The following is a 22875-nucleotide window of genomic DNA, read 5'->3' on the forward strand; positions in this document are numbered from 1 at the left end:
CTTTTTTGCCTTAGAGTCTATATATATTTAAGCATATTGTATATATGTATATGTGTATTTATTTTCCACGGAGTGAAGTCAGTGACTTGCTCGACAGGTGCAGTGTACCAATGTCGGTACAATTTGTATACGATGCAATCGACGGCTATTGACGATATGTGACTCGTGTATTCTTTTTTTTCTTTTTCTTTTTCTTATTGTTATCTCCGTTTCCCACGAGGGGTAAGCTGACTGGCAGTGAGTTGGACTGCTCCACGTAAGTTACTGTGTCTGCTTTCACTGTCCAGAAACTGCAAACTCAGGTTGAAATGGGCAAACGAGTGCTTTATCTGGTCTGCTCAGAGTTCTCAGGCTAGTCCCGTTATAACCTGTCCCGTAGTAACGCATACGTGTCACACGCTAACGTTAAGACTGCAACCACATAACCTATATTGTTTATCAGGCTGTCGAAAAATGCAAGTATACCAGTTTGGAGCACCAATGGATGGATCATGTGACATCTACTCATATGTACCGAGGACAATGTAAGCAGCAACTGTCACACCAGGTAGGCTTAAAGCCCCAAGTAGTGATCGTCTTTCAGATAACAGTACATGCCGTGTGCCAACTACACAAGTCCAATCATATGGGGTGTAGAATGCCCAAGCTTTTTATAGAAGAACGGCAGTTACAATTGCTTCCATAGCCTGTCACGCTGTCCACGGAATATCTTTTGTGTATGGTTGGTCGGCAACTCGTCCGTCACCGCCCTGCAGCAACGTCTAATGAAGCTATTTGGACTCGGATAAAGACCACGTGGATTCCATGCCATGATGTTTAGATGCACTGATGGCAGTACATGGGGATATTGCACCTCACTGATTTCTCATTGTCACACTTCCCTATCACTTCCGTAATCCGACGTTACCGAACGTGTGGAATTGGTGCTGCCATTTTCCCTTGTAGGGTATTGCATCCTCCTGGATGATAATGGAATCAGTCGCACTGCTACAAACACCGAATCTTATTGGATCAGTACGAGAATGAGGCAACACATCATACCTGGCCTTCTCATCAGTGGATTCAAATATTATCATTGCTTATACTGGGAAAATATTTACATGCTCGGTACCCTTCACCAACATTACTCAAAGAATTGTAACAGTGCCTTTGTGAGGAATGGTATCAAACTCCTATGAGTACCATCCTGAATTTATTAATATCGATTTCCAGCACGATTCACTCTCTTATCGATTCCAAAGGGCCCCTCCTCACGATATTCGTGGTACGTCACATTTTTTCCCAAATCTTTTCGTTTTATTCAGTACGTTCCACAGTAGGAAAATTTGTTTCTTCGTGATTTTATGAGTTGTTTCATTTACGATCCTTTTCAGAGTTAGATGCAAACATCGCATTCACCAGAATTAAGTCATCTTGCTTATGACTTTTACATACTTCTAAACCTGTTCTCTGCCAGTCACCTTACGGTGTGCTGTTCAGGTTTACCACTGTTATCCCCACCCAATTTTCCTACTCCACTCACGAATGGTGTGCCCGAATAACGACTGTCAGTAAACTACTATATGAGCTCGAATTTCTTTAATTTCCTCGTCATGGGCGTTTCGCGAGAGGTTTGTGGGAGGAAGCATATGTTACATGACTCTTCTTGGAATACATGTTCTCGAAATTTTATGTGCATTCTCTCCGTGATGCACAATGTCTATCTCGTGCCATCTACCAATAGAGTTCAATGAGCACCTTCATCACAATTTCCTACTTGCTGAATGAACCCATGACTAAACGATATCTTTGGATATTTTCTATTTTCTTTATTAGCTCTATATTGTGAAGGTAGCAGACATGTGTGACACTCAATTCAACGATTGTTTTGTAAACAACTTCTGCAGTGAATGAGTCACATTTTCTTAGGGCTCTTCCAATGACTCTCACCCTGGCATCTTCTTTTCCTGCAAACCACACTTCCCAAACCACATCACTGACCGTGCGACATCTGTTTTCGCAGCCTAGCTTTTGAAATACAGATTTTCATGTTTTGCCGAGGAACAATATCCCGGATAGATACCACAAGGATCTACACTCCTGGAAATGGAAAAAAGAACACATTGACACCGGTGTGTCAGACCCACCATACTTGCTCCGGACACTGCGAGAGGGCTGTACAAGCAATGATCACACGCACGGCACAGCGGACACACCAGGAACCGCGGTGTTGGCCGTCGAATGGCGCTAGCTGCGCAGCATTTGTGCACCGCCGCCGTCAGTGTCAGCCAGTTTGCCGTGGCATACGGAGCTCCATCGCAATCTTTAACACTGGTAGCATGCCACGACAGCGTGGACGTGAACCGTATGTGCAGTTGACGGACTTTGAGCGAGGGCGTATAGTGGGCATGCGGGAGGCCGCGTGGACGTACCGCCGAATTGCTCAACACGTGGGGCGTGAGGTCTCCACAGTACATCGATGTTGTCGCCAGTGGTCGGCGGAAGGTGCACGTGCCCGTCGACCTGGGACCGGACCGCAGCGACGCACGGATGCACGCCAAGACCGTAGGATCCTACGCAGTGCCGTAGGGGACCGCACCGCCACTTCCCAGCAAATTAGGGACACTGTTGCTCCTGGGGTATCGGCGAGGACCATTCGCAACCGTCTCCATGAAGCTGGGCTGCGGTCCCGCACACCGTTAGGCCGTCTTCCGCTCACGCCCCAACATCGTGCAGCCCGCCTCCAGTGGTGTCGCGACAGGCGTGAATGGAGGGACGAATGGAGACGTGTCGTCTTCAGCGATGAGAGTCGCTTCTGCCTTGGTGCCAATGATGGTCGTATGCGTGTTTGGCGCCGTGCAGGTGAGCGCCACAATCAGGACTGCATACGACCGAGGCACACAGGGCCAACACCCGGCATCATGGTGTGGGGAGCGTTCTCCTACACTGGCCGTACACCACTGGTGATCGTTGAGGGGACACTGAATAGTGCACGGTACATCCAAACCGTCATCGAACCCATCGTTCTACCATTCCTAGACCGGCAAGGGAACTTGCTCTTCCAACAGGACAATGCACGTCCGCATGTATCCCGTGCCACCCAACGTGCTCTAGAAGGTGTAAGTCAACTACCCTGGCCAGCAAGATCTCCGGATCTGTCCCCCATTGAGCATGTTTTGGACTGGATGAAGCGTCGTCTCACGCGGTCTGCACGTCCAGCACGAACGCTGGTCCAACTGAGGCGCCAGGTGGAAATGGCATGGCAAGCCGTTCCACAGGACTACATCCAGCATCTCTACGATCGTCTCCATGGGAGAATAGCAGCCTGCATTGCTGCGAAAGGTGGATATACACTGTACTAGTGCCGACATTGTGCATGCTCTGTTGCCTGTGTCTATGTGCCTGTGGTTCTGTCAGTGTGATCATGTGATGTATCTGACCCCAGGAATGTGTCAATAAAGTTTCCCCTTCCTGGGACAATGAATTCACGGTGTTCTTATTTCAATTTCCAGGAGTGTATATAAGCAGTCATCCACTAAACAACACTGGATAACACAAGGGCACCTTCCCTACACAACAGTTTTTCTAGTATCCATTGTAGTTAATAGCGCGTCTGCCAAATGGATCTATAAACAGAAAGTAGACAGTAGCTCGTTACTCACGAATAAGTCCATGATTTCGTTTGTTTACTGTCTCAAACCCCTCCATAACTTAGCGGTCTGAGTTTCCAATTGACACATGGAGTATCCACATACGATTACCGATAAGGCTACGGATTTTTCTTAGTGAGAGGACAGGGCCGTGGTGCACTCAGCGCTGTAAGGATAACTGAAGAGCTACTTGAAGGACAAGTAATGTCTGCGGTGAGTGAGAACCGAGATAGAGAGGTAATTTGTCCACCTTCTCCTCCAAAGGCAACGGCTTTGCCGCAGTGTATACACCGGTTCTCTTGGGATCACCCAAGTTAAGCGCTGTCGGGCGTGGTCGGCACTTGGATGGGTGACCATCCAGGCCGCCATGCGCTGTTGCCGTTTTTCGGGGTGCACTCAGCCTCGTGATGCTACTTGAGGAGCTACTCGACCGAATAGTAGCGGCTTCGGTTAAGAATACCATCATAACGACCGGGAGAGCGGTGTGCTGACCCCATGCGCCTCCTATCCGCATCCTCCTTGAGGATAACACGGCGGTCGGATGGTCTCGGTAGGCCACTCGAGGCCTGAAGACGGAGTGCATTCCCCTCCAAGCCGAAGTTTAGTGACGGCGTAGGAAGGGGCAGGCACAGCAGTTAGTCCACAGACATTGTCCAGGAGGCCTGACGTCCCGTCACCACTGTACCAGTTTTGAAACAATCCATGCAAAATGTACTTTTCAATTTACGATCAGTTACAAATACTTGCATCCTTTTTTCACTAGCTCTGAACAGAAGCTACATCGCAAACAAGTAATGTGTGTCAAACCCTTTTCCGCCGGCCGGAGTGCCCGAGCGGTTCTAAGCGCTTCAGTCTGGAACCGCGCGACCGCTGCGGTCGCAGGTTCGAATCCTGCCTTGGGTATGGATGTGTGTGATGTCATTAGGTTAGTTAGGTTTAAGTAGTTCTAAGTTCTAGGGGATCGATGACCTCAGCTGTTAAGTCCCATAGTGCCCAGAGCCAGCCAAACCCTTTTCCCTCCAGCGGTAAGCTATCATACACTATCTGATCAAAGGCATCTAGATACATATTAGTGGACATTAATAAGAGCTGTGTCTGTCCTTCGCCTTTATGACGACTATAGTTTTGCTGGGGACTCTTTCAATGAAGTGTCTCAATGTCTGTGGAGGAATGGCAGCCCATTATTCCTCAAGATCCCAAACCGGACGAGGTAGTGATGTTGCATGCTGGGGTCTGGAGCAAAGTCGACGTTTTAACTCCTCCCAAAAGTGTTCCACTGAGTTAAGGTCGCCGGCCGAAGTGGCCGTCCGGTTAAAGGCGCTGCAGTCTAGAACCGCAAGACCGCTACGGTCGCAGGTTCGAATCCTGTCTCGGGCATGGATGTTTGTGATGTCCTTAGGTTAGTTAGGTTTAACTAGTTCTAAGTTCTAGGGGACAAATGACCTCAGCAGTTGAGTCCCATAGTGCTCAGAGCCATTTGAACCATTTGAGTTAAGGTCGGGACCATGGGCAAGCGAGTCCATTTCAGGAATGCTGTTCTCCACTATCCACTGCCTCACAGATGTTACTTAACAACAGGATGCATTGTCATGTTGATACAAACAACCATCGTCTCCCAACTGTTCAAATGGTTCAAATGGCTTGAAGCACTATGGGACTTATCATCTGAGGTCATCAGTCCCCTAGACTTAGAACTACTTAAACCTAACTAATCTAAGGACATCACACACATCCATGCCCGTGGCATGATTCGAACCTGCGACGCAGCAGCACCGCGGTTCCGGACTGAAGCGCCTAGAACCGCTCTGCCACAGCGTCCGGCTCCCAACTGTTCCTCTACCGTATGCAGTACACAGTGCTGTAAAATGTGCTCATATCCTTCCGTATTTAGCGCTTTCTTAATCGCAGGGACCACACTCTAACAGTGAAAAATATCGCGATACTGTAACACCACCACCTTCGTACTTCCCTGCTGGCACTACATACAGGGTGGTCGGAAATTCCCGACTTCACTTCTAGGAAATGTAGAGGCTAGTGAGTACATAACATTTTGAATAGGAACCCATGACCGGAAACGTATCGGTTCCGTTATACGACAGTTTCAATGCAGATGATTCTCATCCACACTCACGTGAGGAATGTACTTAGGCGTGACCCAGTACAACTGCTGAAATCCATTTGAAAAGAATACTGACTCGTTCCGTTATTACTTACGCATTTGCATTACAACTTACACCTTATGGTTTACATTGGGGCGGTCGGGTTGGCCGAGCGGTTCTAGGCGCTACAGTCTGTAACCGCGTGACCGCTACGGTCGCAGGTTCAAATCCTGCCTCGAGCATGGATGTGCGTGATGTCCTTAGGTTAGTTAGGTTTAAGTAGTTCTAAGTTCTAGGGGACTGATGACCTCAGAAGTTAAGTCCCATAGTGCTCAGAGCCATTTGAACCATTTTTGTTTACATTGGTCGACAACAAAAAGAACCCAGCATCTACGGCACCGGCCGCAACGTACCGATGCATTACAACAGCGGCTCTATTTGGCGACCACCAACGTTGCACACATTGCACCTCCGAAGCATGTTGTGGTACACTCTCTCCATCCCACCTAGTGTCTCTTCATTGTCTTGTGCAGCGACCAGAACTCGAGCCAGCAGATCTTCCACTGTCTCTAAAGGTGTCTCATAAATTAGGCTCTTCATACGACCCCACAAGAAGTAATCCATAGGGGTGAAATCCGGCGATCGTGGCGGCCACGCGGTTGGACCACCACGGCCTATCCATCTTTCACCATATCGTCTGTTGAGATGTCTCCAGACAGCCAGTGAAAAGTGAGGTGGTGCTCCATCATGCTGAAACCACATTTCCTGACGGACATTCAATGGCACAGCTCCCAGGAACGGGTCCATTACGAGTCGTAGGAAGACTAAGTAAGTGGGACCCGTGAGCTTGGATGGAAGGAGGTATGGTCCAATCACATGACCGTCCAGATTACCTACCCACACGTTAATTCCAAACCTGTCTTGAAATCCCTGAACATGCGTGGCATGAGGGTTTTCGTCTGCCCAGACATGACTATTTTGAGCATCCCTTGTGAACCTACATTCATCTGTGAAGATAACTCGACGCGGAAACAGGGGCGCCGATGCAGTGCTTCAGATACCATGTACAGAAGGAAAGTTGTGGAATGTCTGCTGGACCCATAGCGTGTACCCTTTGTAAGTGGTACGGATGTAATTGTTGCTCATGCAGGACGTCCAAGACGGTACTGTGACTAACAGCCATTGCACGTGCAATTGTTCGCGAACTCGTTGACGGGCTATCTTCAATGCGACACAGTACACCTTCTTCAAATTCGGGAGTGAGGCGTCGCCGTGGAGCACCACAGTCCTGCCTCCTCACGGTGGAGGTACCCGTTTCTCGTAGCCGTTGTGTAATTTGGGCCAACAGTTTGTGCGATAGAGTGTGACGGTGTAGAAAACGTTCGTGATACAGCCGACTAGCAGCTCTTCCGTTACCTCCAGCTTCGCCATACACAAGAGGCATGCCTGTGTACTGCGCAGGCCGGCCGGTGTGGCTGCGCGGTTCTAGGCGCTTCAGTCTGGAACAGCGTGACCGCTACGATCGCAGGTTCGAATCCTGCCTCAGGCATGGATGTGTATGATGTCCTTAGGTTAGTTAGGTTTAAGTAGTTCTAAGTTCTAGGGGTCTGATGACCTCAGGTGTTAAGTCCCATACTGCTCAGAGCCATTTGTATTCCGCAAACGTGTACTGCACCATGTTTCCTCTATCGGTATAATAATATTGTGTGACAAGGGCCTACCGGTGGATCGATCGTTCGCCTGGTGCAAGTCTTTCGATTTGACGCCACTTCGGCGACTTGCGCGTCGATGGGGATGAAATAATGATAATTAGGACAGCACAACACCCAGTCCCCGAGCGGAGAAAATCTCCGACCCAGCCGGGAATCGAACCCGGGACCTTTGGATTGACAGTATGTCGCGCTGACCACTCAGCTACCGGGGGCGGACTCCTCTATTCGTGATGCACAAGTATTGACTCGGTCTCACAGCAAAGCAGACAATAAGTGACATCTGGGGATCGTTTGACGTAATGCACGTCATCGTGTCTACCCTGTTGCATACCGGGACAGGGAACTCTGAGACGTTTCTCTTGCCCTAAGGAGACGTTGACGAGTTACACATCTGAAATGAAACTGTCGTAGAACGGAAACGATACGATTCCGGACATGGGTTCCTATTCAAATTATTCTGTATTCACTGCCCTCTACAAGTCCTAGACGTTTGTAACAGGAGTTTCTGGCCACCTTGTGTGATGGTTGGTAAAGTTCTGCAAGCATTCGCCAAACCCAAGCCCAAACCTTTTACTTGGATTGCCATACGGTATAGCGAGATTCGTCACTTCAAATCATTCGTTTCCACTGATCCACCGTCCATGGGCGTCGCTCTTTGCTCCACCTCAAACGTCGCTTGGCATTGACTACAGAAACGTGTGACTTATGGGGATCTGCTCGACTATTGTACTCCATCCGTTTTAACGCCCTACACACAGTAATTTTGCAAGCTGGACTGCTGGTTACACTTTGGAACTCACGACTGATTCCTTCCGCTGAATTCATGCGATTTCTTACAACCACCCTGCACAATGGTCATCGGACCCAGTCCGTCAGTATATGAGGTTACCTGGTCTTGGTTTAGCTGTGGTTGTTCCTTCACGTTTCCACTTCACAGTTCACTTTGTCAGCTTTAGAAAGGTTAAAATGTCCTTGATGGATTCCTTACTCAGGTGACACCCAATGAGTAGTCCATGTTGTAAGTCGCAGAGCTCTCCTGACCAAACCATTCTGCTGGTTTCCATGGTAGAGCTGCAGCACAAGGGTCAACTGAACTCTTGCCCCGATTACAGCGGAACAAACATGGCTCCGTTGGACCGTTACAACAACTGAACAATATTATGTGGAGTCGAGAATCGTGTTACACGTTGCGGGAGCCCAGAGTGCGGCAGTTATCACCGTGTGATGGCGATGGTTCCTCACTGTTTTATTCTGGATCTTCATTACGCTCACTTTGAACTGATTGCTCCAGACACGCACATAAAATTACTGTTGACATAAAATACTTCTGTTGTAAAAAGTTTATCATTTGTGATGAATACCATTGTCGTTCTGCATGCAAAACTCTTTCGTCTGTGCATACCTGTGCCACGGAATAAGTTTGTCACACAGCTCACCACCTTCAAGTGCTGAACCCGAACTAGGGCAGAAAGACAGACACAAAGTCTTCATTTCTGCCTTAGACAGCTATTCAGTACATTGAGACAGCTGCTCAGGTTGTGTGCTCCTGTGTCCAAGCTATAATTAAATTTATAAAATCAACTTATGTTCATTAAAAATAAAAATTTACATTTGACAAGGGCCAGCTTAGGAATGGTACTTCGCCAGATTAATTTTTGAAACTGAGAAATGAATAAGCTACCTCAGTCTGGCTTGCAAGGAGAGTACGTAGTTGGTGGTACATTTCTAACGGTAGAGACTTCTCGCGAGGCAAGACGGAATCGGACGCTGGAACTGGCCTGTGTGCACGGCGACGGCCTGCTAGAGTCCGTGAGAGTCGATGCAGGAAGTTTGGCGGCGCGGCTGGCTCGGCTGTTTACTCCGGGCAGCTTCCTTAAGCGGCGTGCTGACAGGTCCGTAGTCTTCCTTCTAGCTCTGTCATTTGCGGATCGCTGTCAACTCGCTTACCCTCTTGTCTTTCGTTTCTTGTCATTTCATTCCCGTTGACCCATACGGGAGCGGTGGGGGCTGTCAGCGGATACAAGTCGCCACTCTTCAGCCATATGAGACTAAAAGTTTTAAAACATATTGTAAAACTGGACACGGTGGTTGATAAAATGAATGTTTGACACAATAAAAAGACAGATTGTCACTTGCGTCATTTAAAATATGAAACAGGGATTTGTTGATTAATTAAAATATTGACGCAGATGAGATGACAAATGCATGTTTCACAAAATATAGGAGAGACGGACAGCTGGGAAAGTTAAAAACAGTAAAAAGCCGGTGTGTTGACCGATTAAGGAAGAGACATAGACAAGTGATGTAATGAGTGGGCATAGACTGCCAAGGAGAGAGGTATCGTGGGAATGTAGCAGTTCAAGTAGTGTGTAAGAAGGCTTTTGAGTGGACGGATATTTGGAGAAGGGATTCCGTTGAGTGAAGAAGGATGCTGTTCCGAACCGAGCCTTAGGATGTGCGTGGAGGTGGAGAAAGGGAGCCCTGACTGGGAGAAGTGGGGTGGGTTCAAATGGTTCAAATGGCTCTGAGCACTATGGGACTTAACATCTGTGGTCATCAGTCCCCTAGAACTTAGAACTACGTAAACCTAACTAACCTAAGGACATCACACACATCTATGCCCGAGGCAGGATTCGAACCTGCGACCGTAGCAGTCGCGCGGTTCCGGACTGCGCGCCTAGAACCGCTAGACCACCGCGGCCGGCGGGGTGGGTTCTTTTAGTTCTGGTAGGGTGGGTGTACATCAGGGCAAATTTCACGGTTGGGTGAGGGAAGGCAATTAAAGCTTCATTGGAAGAGGGTACAGAAAGTGTGGAGGTATAGCATTGGTGGAATGCAGTGGTAGACGTGTGGCAGGGTACCAGGATCAGTGAGCGGGGTAAAAACTAGGCAGTGGGTAGTGTCGAATTTACAGGTAACGTAGGATATTCGGAGGTGTTCAAGATGGAAGGGTAGGATGGAGAATTTTATAAGATGGTAGAGGATGTGGTTGGGGAAGGGCAAGTGAATACGAAAGGCTAGGTGGAATGCATGGCGTTTGAGGATCTGTAGAGCGTAATAAAAAGATGGTGAGTGGAAGTCTATGCCACATTTGCATAGCATAGTATGGGTTAGATCAGGGGTTTATAGGTGTGGAGGATTTTGGAAGGGCGCAATCCCCACGTTCAGCCAGTCAGTAGTTTCAGTAATTTTAATCTATTGTGGGCTTTCTCTTGAATAGTTAGTAGATGGGGCTTCCATATTAGTCTGTGACCAAGTGTTAATCTGAGGTATTTTAGTGTCTTAGCTGGATATGACGGTTGTGAATGATAAGGTAAAAGTCGCAGGTACGGAAGCTATGGGTGGTTCAGCCTATAATTAATGCCTGGATTTTGGTAGGGTTGATTTTGAGGAGCCACTGGCTGCACCTGGAGGTGAACTGACTGAGATGGAGCTGGAGGAAGTATTGGTATTTTTGAAGTGTGGGGTAAACGGAGAGGGAGGCAGTGTAAGCAGCGTACTGGAGGAGATGACCAGGAGGAGGAGGCTATGGCATATTTGGTAGTGTAGAGGACATACAAGAGAGGTGAAAGTACAGAATCTTGGGGCACACCACATGGGATGGAGGATATGGGAGACGGTCTTGTTGATGGTGATATAAGATGGGTGGCTTGAGAGAAAAGATGCGATGAGGCGGAATTATTTTATGGTGTGGAGGTCTGGAGCTTAAAGAGGGAGATGGAATGCCAGACATGGTCATATACTTTTTCGAGGTCATGGAAGACAAAAATGATCTATTTGTAGATGTTTATTTGGTGGGAGAGGAGTGGAGTAAGCTGCAGGAGTTTGTCGTCAGAGGAGAAATTGGGACAGAAGCCACATTGATGGACAGGAATGGGTAGGTGTTATAGTAGGTGTTTATGGAAACGTCAGGATAAGATAGACTCAAAAACCTTACTGAACACAAAGGTGACGCTGATGGGACGATAGGAGGAGGCGTCAGTGGCAGAATTTTTAGGTTTGAGTTCTGTCTGTGGTATGTTGTCGAGGTACTAGAAACTAGGAGCCAGGGCCGAGAAGAAGGTATTCGTATGCTCATGGACTGTCGGGAATAAGGAGTAATCGAAGTGGGGGTCATGTGAGATGGTGAACGTGTCAGAGAGGGAGGACGCAAAGTAGTTGGCTATGCTTGGCTTGTTGGTGGAGGGGGTGAATATCACGCTGGAGAATATAGGAGGGAGCAGGGCTGTTGCGAATAAGATGGTGAAATGCTTTCCAATACCTGGAAGGGTTTATGGGCAGTGTGGTGTTGAGATATGTGCATGTTTGGCCCCAAACACGGAGTTTCTTGGCAGTCACTAGATTTTATGTGTCTCATCGCTGTTTTCGGTGGCATGTAATGCTGTCACAGTCATGGGTCTGCAGGAAGGATCAGAAAGGCGATGGGATTCACAGAGGTGTAGGAGAGCACGGAGAGGGAATGTGGGACAGTATGGGTGAATGGGCTTCGTTAGAACGTGGTGAGCAATGATGTTTGACAAGGTATGTTGTAGGTAGCTGGTGGCATGGTGGATGTCACTGGGCTGTCGGAAAGATAATGGATGGCTTCCGAGTAGGGTAGCAATGGATTCCCTGTCGGCTTCCCAGCTGGTACGGAAGTGGTCTTGGATGTGTTTGGGAGAGGCAGGAAGAGTGTGTGCGAGGTAGGTTGCATGCTGTAGGAGGTGGTGAGTAGAACAGGGAGATGGGCACTTCTAACTTGGTCGAGGACTGCTGCAGTAATGTGCCCAGAGACGTTAGGAGAGGCGAGGATAACATCAGGAGTGGAATTGATTACAGGACAGATATGCAGTGGGACTGGGACTATATCACCATAGAGGGAGTCAGTAAACTGATGCCACCTATGGAGATCAGCATGGTAGCGGCTATGTGACAGTTATAAAAGTCGAGAACATACGGTTATGTAGCACTTACCCTTGCGGGCTGCTCTCTTTTGTAGACCGTAATTATATCGCATTGAGGCCAAGTGGTATAGCTGTTGACCTGCTGATGCCTTTACCATCATCTGTGGTGAACCGGTAAAACTGCTTCTGTCGACAATCTCCACTTGCAAAGATTTTGCGATTATTAAAAGTACCTTTAGTAGAGGAATGCAGCCAGAAATTGTAAATGTTTGTTCTGCGAAGCAGCTGTGCGGCGGCGCATCCGGGGCATGATGGTGTCGGGCAAGCAGCTGTCGCTGGACTCGAGCCTCGACATGGCGCACTCGCTGGCGGGCCGCGGCGGCATGCGGCCGCACTCTGAGCCCTCTGCCGGAGACCACCTGCCAGAGGAGGACGATTCAGGTCAGGCTGCCACCACAAACCCTCTCCTCCTACATGTCCCACTTTAAGACAGTTTTTAAATTCTTCTATTTCCCTCTAAGGAAACTGTGTCAGCGATTTTTACTTATAGACCGTCTGACAGCAACTGAATAAAACACAATTTTAGTGCCATACGCGTTTCGCCATTATTTTCTGTAAGGCATCATCAGTGGCTTGGAATATGTACATATGTTTGCTATTTAATTTACATTTTTGTCACTGTACCTATAGGTTATAAACAGTTCTGGTGGTTGGTATTTCCTATTAAGTAGTAATGTTTTGAACTGTACTTACAGGTTGCGTGGACAATTTCTTACATATTACGCTCCTGTTGCATTTTTGGTGTTGTTCTTCTTCTTATGAGTGCCAATTTGCGGTTTTTTTTCTCCATTCCACAGCACTATGAACTGAACGCTTGTTTCAATGCAATGTTTTGGTTTCTGTTTCCGACTCTAAAATGTTTTTGCCAAAGATCGAATGTTATTGCCAAACTTTCGAGTGTAATTATTGAAGTGTGTGTGTGTGTGTGTGTGTGTGTGTGTGTGTGTGTGTGTCCAGAAGGTGAAGACCTAAACACACACACACACACACACACACACACACACACACACACACGCACACACACACACGTACATTCACAAACGCACACACAAATGCATACACGATCAGATCACAGATACTTCAATAATTACACTCGAAAGTTTGGCAATAACATTCGATCTTTGGCAAAAACATTTGACAGTCGGCAACAGAAACCAAAACATTGCATTGTAACAAGCGTTCAGTACATAGTGCTCTGGAATGAGGAAAAAAACCGCAAATTGGCACTCATAAGAAGAAGAACAACACCAAAAATGCAACAGGAGCGTAATATGTAAGAAATTGTCCACGCAACCTGTAAGTACAGTTCAAAGCATTACTACTTAATAGGAAATACCAACCACCAGAACTGTTTATAACCTATAGGTACAGTGACAAAAATGTAAATTAAGTAGCAAACATATGTACATATTCCAAGCCACTGATGATGCCTTACAGTAAATAAAGGCGAAACGCGTATGGCACTGAAATTGTGTTTTATTCAGTTGCTGTCAGACGGTCCATAAGTAAAAATTATCAACATACCGTAATATTACACGCAACTGAGGAAGGCAGGACTACAAAAGTTGAAGATGTGTCAGCGATATTTCACAGTGCCTATAGGGAGGGGCTAGAATATAAGGAGATGGTTTTGCTTTTGCTGGGAATAACCACTGGCTGAAGTAGAAGGATTAGGCAGTTCGCCATGTTGGGAAACCTATAGACTTACTAAAATAACTAGACAGCTCACTGGCACTAGTGTAGCGTTTCTATATTGAAGCTGCTATTTGCAGGGCAACCGTGTGTTTGCACGTAGTAAACAATGTCAAATATCTGATAAAACGTTGCACACACAATGATTTAACAGATGCAGATAAAAAATAACTCTGTATCCCTCCTACAAACAAGTGTGTAAATGACATGGTTACTTCAAGTTATATCGGAGATCGCAATTATTCAGGTCAAAGATAGTTGAAGCAAAAATTCAAAAATAAGCGAAAAATACATACTTAGAGAATGTACGAAGAAATATTAAACAAGAACCGAAAGCGAAAATCTTAGTAAATAATAAAATACCCTCGCTTTCTGCTACTTTGTAAGTTTCATGCAATGGTCTCGAATCGATAACTTGCCACATTTGCGCTCCAACTTGTATGAAACAAGCTCTACATTCCTGAATGGATATTTGTAACTCCCCGTCTTTTGATGTAGACCAAACACAGAAATCTAGGAAACTACATTCATTTAAGACAGTCTGGATTACTCACTGGGATTTGTGTAGTAAACATCCATTTATTTTGTTCTTTGGTTTCCTAGCGTTGTCTCTCATACCCTACATATCACTAGTCCAGTATTCATCTTTGTCCCTGCAAATGGTGGCTTCACCTCGGGAACTGGTAGCTCACCTTTCCGCTACGGCGTGATAGGGCATGGACTTCTCCGTTAAGGCCTTGTGTGGAACTTGTACACTCAGCTTAAAGTCGCTGAACTGACAGTCACTTCTGAGTATTATTTAGATATAACGTACTTTCGTGGAGGAATAGCCTACTTTTCATCAGACAATTGACTAAGTAATGACTGGTGTCCGCCCGGTTAGCCGTTCGGTCTAACGCACGGCTTTCCGGGCGGGAAGGAGCGCCTGGTCCCCGGTAGGAATCCGCCCGGCGGACTTGTGTCGAGGTCCGGTGAGCCGGCCAGTCTGTGGATGGTTTTTAGGCGGTTTTCCATCTGCCACGGCGAATGTGGGCTGATTCCCTTTATTCTGCCTCAGCTACACTATGTCGGCGATTGCTGCACAAACAAGTTCTCCACGTACGCTTACATCACCATTACTCTACCACGCAAACATAGGGGTTTCACTAGTCTGGTGTGAGACGTTCCCTGGGTGTGTGTGTGGGGGCGGGGGGGGGGGGGGAGGGGTGTCCACCGGGGTTCGAACCGCACGATAACGCTGGGTTCGGTGTGGGGCGGCAGAAGGGCGAAGTGGACTGCGGTAGTCGTTGTGGGGTTGTGGACCGTTGCGGCTGCGGCGGGGACGGAGCCTCCTCGTCGTTTCTAGGCCCCTGGTTAACATACAATCCAAGTAATAACTGGTACCTGATGTGAAATATCATTTGTTAAGTACGTACTACAACGCAGGAAAACAACAGATTCCTGGAATCTGATTTTGATTGAAACTGAACTAGCAGCTGTATTAGTTCACAGTACAAATGACACAACGTTCTATCAATCATTTCACTACCAAGATATACGATTTTTCAGATTTTTTTCATTCAAGTGACCTTTTTCAAACACGGTAATGATGTATGAAAATTATTGGTTGAAATTCTGTGCATTTAAACATTCCTAATAACATAAAAAGTACCTTATACACTTAATATCAGGTGAAGCCATTCTTCCACCTCTCCCCCCCCCCCCCCCCCGTCTCTGTTTCTCTCTCTCTCTCGCATTCGGGAGGACGACGGTTCAATCCCGCGTCCGGCCATTCTGATTTAGGTTTTCTGTGATTTCCCTACGACACTCCAGGCAAATGCCGGGATGGTTCCTCTGAAAGGGCACGGCCGACTTCCTTCCCCATCCTTCCCTAATCCGATGATACCGATGACCACTCTGTCTGGTCTCCTTCCCCAACCAACCAACCAACCATCTCTCTCTCTCTCTCTCTCTCTCTCTCTCTCTCTCTCTCTCTTTCTTTCTCTCTTTCTCCGGCTCCCCCTCCCATCACTACTTGTTTTCTTTTAAGAATGTTTAGGTCATTGTACGCATTACCTGGATTTTATCTTACTGTTACACTCATTACTGCACATATATTGTTATAGTCTGTCTTATTACTAATGCCAAGAGAGTGTCAAATTGAAATTAAGCTCTCATTTGAGCTCTCAAGTTTAGAAATGTTAGCTTATATATATGTACTCATAACTTCACAACCCATTAAATCAATGGAGTTCTGTGGGCAGATACAGGAGCTGGACAAAAAAAATATGGAATCACCACAATCACAACACATTACCATGCCTAATGCGGTGTAGGCATTCAAAACAGCTTCCAGTCGTCTCGTAATGGATAAATATTAGTCCTGCGTGGTTTTCAAGGGAATCTTCCTGCAAAATGGTGGCAAGTTTATGTAACGATGATGGAGGTGAATAGGGATCATGCACTCTTCCCTTCAGATTAAACGACAGGGCTGAATAACACTGAGATCTGGTGGCTATGGTGGCCAGATGAGACGCGGAAATCCCTCCTCATGCTCAGAAGAACAGACCTGGATTAGGCGAGCTGTACGATCAGGGGACCTGTGATGTAGGAACATAACATCACCATTGGGGAACAAACGTTGTACTATAGGATGGACCTGATCACCCAAAATGGTCGCATAATCCTTGGCACTAAGGTAACTTTGCAGAATAACGTTGGGGCCCATGAAATACCATGATATGGCTGCCCAAATCATCACCCAACCCCCGCTATGTTTCATTCTTGAGACGTAAACTTGGTGAGAAGTTGGAAACAACGTGAAACAAAACTCATCCGACTAAATGACTGTCTCCCATTGTACCACAGTCCAGGTTTTGCGACTTCGGCACCACGTTTCCATGTAACGGGCATTTGCATCGCTGAATGGTATGGCATTCAAGCTCGCCCTGCAGTTCCCCGCTTATGGAGCTCACTTCGTGTTATTTTCGTGCTGAATGGGTTCTTCAGCGTGACATTCAGTTCTGCAGAGCCTTTTGAAAATGCTGTCCTTTGCAATGATCATCTGTCACGACCACTCTTTACACACTTTCCTCCGCATTGTTACTTACCGGATGATATATTTTTCGCTTTCGCTTCACATGGTATAAATCTTTGATACAGTGCCTCTTGAAACACCAAACACTTCGTCTCTCTTGCTTACGAAAGCTCCCACCATACGGTTACCTACAATTTGCCCACATTCGAATTCACTTAGCTCCGACATAATGCACTCACGAGCATACAGAACAATATTCTGACCACGGCTGGAGCTTGCAACGTATTGAGGACTTTGCACAGGCACCGTTCGTGGTCAAATACAACAGTGTAACCTGCAGGCTCGGCTAGCATCTGCATTTATGTTCAAGCATGCAATTGTCATGGGGTTTCCATATTTCTGTCCAACCCCTGTATATTGGTACAATGAGACACTTGTTCTGCACATATTCAAACATTAACAACATCATCTGCTCAAATGGCTCTGAGAACTATAGGACTTAACTTCTGAGGTCATCAGTCCTCTAGAACCTAAAACTACTTAAACTAACTAACCTAAGGACATCACACACATCCATGCCCGAGGCAGGATTCGAACCTGCGACCGTAGCGGTCGCGCGGTTCCAGACTGTAGCGCCTAGAACCGCTTGGCCACTCCGGCCGGCAACATCATCTGCATCAGTAATTAGAGCACAACTCTTTCTCTATCTCACAGACAAGGAAGAATGATTACCATTACCCTCAAAGTAGTTACACAAAGTTCAGGTGTAGCCCTGGCTTCGCAGTTACTACGTCAGGGCATCTCTATAGATTCTAATCTCCTTGGCCTATAGGCTTCGTAGAAAGACAATGCCGTTCAGATGTTTACGCACGTTCCATCTGCACTGAAAATTGTAACACACAGATATGAACATGAGGTTGCAAGTGTGCACAAAGTTGCTGAGATCCGTGGGGCCAGACCGGATCTGAGCAGACAAGTCGGTTCATGCGGACCAGAAGTACCCACACATTGGACCAAATCTGCATGCAAAACTTACCATAGGGTGGTTGTTGTAATTTGTTTATTTACAGTAGCCATCCATATTTGTGGAAGTTAAAAAGTAAATAATATTGCTATCTCGGAAAATACTGCAGTATAAAATTCAACAGGTTGCTAATAGACATCAGTGAGAATTTTTAAAAATACCCTGACAAGGAAAAACCAAATAAAAGCATACCTTATCAGCCACTCCTGTAATTTGAAGAAATATTTGAAGTTGGATATGTAAATTCTGGTTAACATTACTGCTCATACTTTACAGACATTTATCCTTTCTTTCAAATATATCCCATCGATAGCCGATAGTATTCGCTGGACTCATTTAAGTTAGCACTAATATTTAGAATGATGTACTGTAGGAGATAAAAGCTGCAGATGAATATTGCAAGAGCTAATTTTTTAAACGCCAAGTAATCTGCAGTAATTCCTGTCATACATCATTGTGAATGGGCGCACACTTGTCTTAACTGGTTACTAATAATTTCACAGAAATGCGAGCAGTCGCTGACCCCTCCTATTAATGTATAATCTGACGACTTTTCCACGTCCTTGAAAACTTCTCCATGACTGGATCTGCAGAACACTATGCGTAAACGAATAAATGAATAATAAGTGAAAAAAACTGAAGTTATTACACCTGGAGCAAAAAATGAGACAACAACAAAGAAAATAAATTGTTTGGCACAATTCACTGCAAGGAGTTGTCAAAAGCTAATCAGTCACTTACAAGGAAAGTACTTGGGCTCGAACAAACACAAATACACCAAAATCGTATGACAAATAATGGAAAGGTCTCTTATTGCACTAGTGATACTCCAGCATCTGCAAAACTCTGCAGTCGTCCGTTAGAGGCCTCTGCGTATGCCATGCCGCATTGCACACTATCCTGCCGGTACGCCAGTCGGGACCAGTAGGGACGGTGCAGTGTGCCTCTGAAGTTGCGTTTTGTGACATTATTTGTGTATTGAAGCGTCAGATGCCTCGGCGATTGGTAATCAATTCTGCTAATGTATTGCGATTGGTTGATATGAAGTTACGAAGAACCCTTCTTCGTAAAGATGGTATTGGTGTAGAAGACGAATCATTCGCATGTTTTCTTGTATCTATTATAGTGCAGAAATATGAGCATAAGTTAGAAACAGTTACTGTTGTAACACTAACACATAATGATGGTGATAGGGATGATAATGACGAACAACTCATTGCAAACGGTAGTGCTACGGCAAGTGCGGGAAGAGGCTATGGAAGCAGTGACAGTGAATACCAACCGTCTCCCAAGCAGAAGGTTAAAGTTGCAAGTATCATCACGGCGTTTGATGACAACACACTGGAGAACATGTACGATGATTATTACGTAAGAGGTTTCGACACATACGACAAGCTTCTGAAAAAATACCCTAAACTGAAGTCTAAAATCACTATTAAAAACATACTGGATTACGTGGCAAAGCAAAGAGAACGAAATACAGTTTTCAAAGGAAATCGTACACGGCTGTTCAAGACCATCAAGGAGCGTGTAATGGCGAAATTCGATGAAGCGCGAGAATGCGGTTCCACCGTTCATTATTGGCATTTAGAACATTGGGGATAGGACGTAGCCAGAAATCTCGGGTGTACAAACTTTACAGCTTGACTAGGATTTATTACTAATTTGAAAAAGGAGTTTAGGATAACATCACACCGTATCACTATGCTCCAGGAACGAAAAGATAAGGATGACGAAGAAGAGCTGATTGAAAGAGCTCAAACGTTTGTTGCTGACGTCAATGAGCATATCACGAGAGAAAACATCGATATTAGTTCCGTATCGAACTGTAATCAGAGTCAGTTCAACTATGAACTTTCTTGTGACAGAACACTATCCATGAAAGGGGAGAGAAACACTGTTGCAATGTTGCAATCCGTTAACTGTGCAACACATAGTTACACGATCGATGTTGCTATATCAATGGACGGACGATTGGCAGACGTACTCTGTATTTGCTTCCAAGAATCCAGTGGAAAGTTTGGACCCCGCGTGTCAAGGGAAATAAAAACGCGGTGACCTCAAAAGGTCGTCGTCGATGCAAGTGTGAATGGGAAGACGACGAAACAACATCTGAAGACGTTTCTTCTGTCAGTTTTGAATCCACATTTGTCGAGAAAGTCATTAGTACTTTGTGAGTCCTGGTCTGGACATAAGGATGAACGAGTACTACTGGAAGCATCTGGCGGAAAACATGTAGATTTAAAAATCATTCCGCCTAAAACTACAAAATATGCACAACCTCTGGATGTGTATTTCTTCAGGCAATGTAAAATATATGCCAAGAGAATAACAGACTTCATTAAACTACGTTCCAGTAATATGCAGCCGAAATTGCACGACAGATTCTTTATCATGAATATGCATTCTGTGATTTACAATCAGTTATCTGCGGGAGTGTACAGACCAATGCTTCGTTACGCGTGGCAGAACGCTGGCTACGATATTGGTGAACCAGTGAACAACTTCAAAAGTGTCATTGACGTGGCGTTCAACACTGATATAGAATGTGCAAATACGCCATGCGATCAACCTGCGTTTCTTCACTGTGCGTTTTGCAGTCATTTATATTGCTCGGAGCATTTTATTGACATTCCGCATTTACATTTATAGTTAAGATTGCTGCATTGCGTACGGCGTCTACAATTACATCTACAGTGCTATCTAGAGCATGACTGCAGAGTTTTGCAGATGAACGACACACATCAGCACATTCAGAGGTACATAATGGTCCTGTAACCAAACGTTCATACAGATCTGTTTATTCGAGCCCAAGTACTTTCCTGGTTAGTTGTGAAGTACAGTCTAAAATTTGTCTTGTGTATTAAAGCACTTTGTATTTTTCTTTCACACGACTAATAGCTGTAGCTTGGTGAAAACGTTGAGGGATGAGTGAGTGGTGGTGACAGGTCGTCGTGCCCAGGGCGAACACTGTTAACAGTTACAAAGGGGTTTATTTATCTTGGTACATGGCAGGCATGCTCCTCCTTGCTGACCCTGACTGGTGCTATGAACGGGCAACGGCTTCCGGGGGCTGCTCCGCTGGCACTTCGTGCTGCTCAGGCCGGCAGCCTCTGTAGATCACGGGTTTGAGGCCAGTGGCGCCTCGTGTCGTGCTGCGATGCCACCCCACTTGGGAGCCGGCCCCTCATTCTCAGCTCCCCACGCGACTGTAGTGGCAGCATTTGCGCAGTTTATCTCAGTGTCGTGTGAGCCCGGTGGTCTCTCGTCCAGCTCTCGTCACTACAATGGTAAACGAAGGCACTGTACACAGCGTATGAACCGGTGCACACGGGCAGGAGTCGACTGGCGGCTGGCTTTATAGACCCTGAGTCCGGCTAGGGACTCAGCATTGGAGTTGGCAGGAGCAGACGACAAATCAGCAGGGCTGAGACACCAAGTCCCAAAAAGGACTTAGTGCAGACGGCAGGCACAGCCCAGTCTCGAACACAGGAGTCCTGGACTTCTCACTGTCCGGCGTTGATCTGGCGACGTGGCGGTACTGCTGGCTTCCGCCGAGTACGATTGATCCCTGCCTTAAAATCCAGACTTTTTGATATGCCTCCAGTGCCCATTTGTCTACCATCCTGGTACTGTTCCATATGCTGCTCCAATTGCTCTGCGATGATCCACCCTCCCGGGCTGCTATCATTTGGCTTAGTGAAAGGTCCAAGTTAGGTTCCCAGGTTTCGTTAATGGAGGTAACGTTTTATTTGCACAATATCTCTAAAAGTCCATCTGACCAGTACAGCTGTGGCTGTAGAATAACTCTCGTCATACACTGATGTGACAAGAGTGATGGAACACCCTCTAACATCGTGTGGGACCTCCATTTTCCCAGCCTAGTGCAGCAACTCAGTGTACACTACTGGCCATTAAAATTGCTACACCAAGAAGAAATATAGATTATAAATGGGTATTCATTGGACAAATATATTATACTACAACTGACATGTGGTTACATTTTCACGCAATCTGGATGCATAGATCCTGAGAAATCAGTACCTAGAACAACCACCTCTGGCCGTAATAACGGCCTTCATACCGCTGGGCGTTGAGTCAAACAGAGCTTGCCGGCCGCAGTGGTCTAGCGGTTCTAGGCGCTCAGTCCGGAGCCGCGCGACTGCGGCGGTCGCAGGTTCGAATCCTGCCTCGGGCATGGATGTGTGTGATGTCCTTAGGTCAGTTAGGTTTAAGTAGTTCTAAGTTCTAGGGGACTGATGACCATAGATGTTGGGTCCCATAGTGCTCAGAGCCATCTATTCCTATTCAAACAGAGCTTGGATGGCGTGTACAGGTACAGATGCCCACGCAGCTTCAACACGATACCACATTTCATCAAGAGTAATGACTAGCGTATTGTGATGAGCCAGTTGCTCGGCCACCATTGACCACACGTTTTCAATTGGTGGCCAGGGCAGGAGTCGAACATTTTCTGTATCCAGAAAGGCCTGTACAGGACCTGGACATGCGGTCGTGCATTATCCTGCTGGAATGTAGGGTTTCGCAGGGATCAAATGAAGGTTAGAGCCACGGGTCGTAACACATCTGAAATGTAACGTCCACTGTTCAAAGTGCCGTCAATGCGACCGAGACGTGTAACCAATGGCACCCCATACCATCACGCCGGGTGATACGCCAGTATGGCGATGATGAATACACGCTTCCAATGTGCGTTCACCGAGATGTCGCCAAACACGGATGCGACCATCATGATGCTG

General features: G+C 46.5%; 1 protein-coding gene across 1 annotated transcript in view; it reads left to right on the forward strand.

The window, feature by feature from the left end:
• Positions 1-22875, forward strand: part of LOC124721999 (histidine decarboxylase) — a 394491-nt gene that overhangs the window by 348342 nt on the left and 23274 nt on the right. The window contains exon 15 of the mRNA XM_047247175.1: positions 12609-12764. Within this exon, the coding sequence (XP_047103131.1) occupies positions 12609-12764 (156 nt within the window). The remainder of the gene's footprint in view (positions 1-12608; positions 12765-22875) is intronic.

This window comes from Schistocerca piceifrons, chromosome X (genome assembly GCF_021461385.2).
Source record: "Schistocerca piceifrons isolate TAMUIC-IGC-003096 chromosome X, iqSchPice1.1, whole genome shotgun sequence".
In the NCBI taxonomy this organism is placed as follows: domain Eukaryota; kingdom Metazoa; phylum Arthropoda; class Insecta; order Orthoptera; family Acrididae; genus Schistocerca; species Schistocerca piceifrons.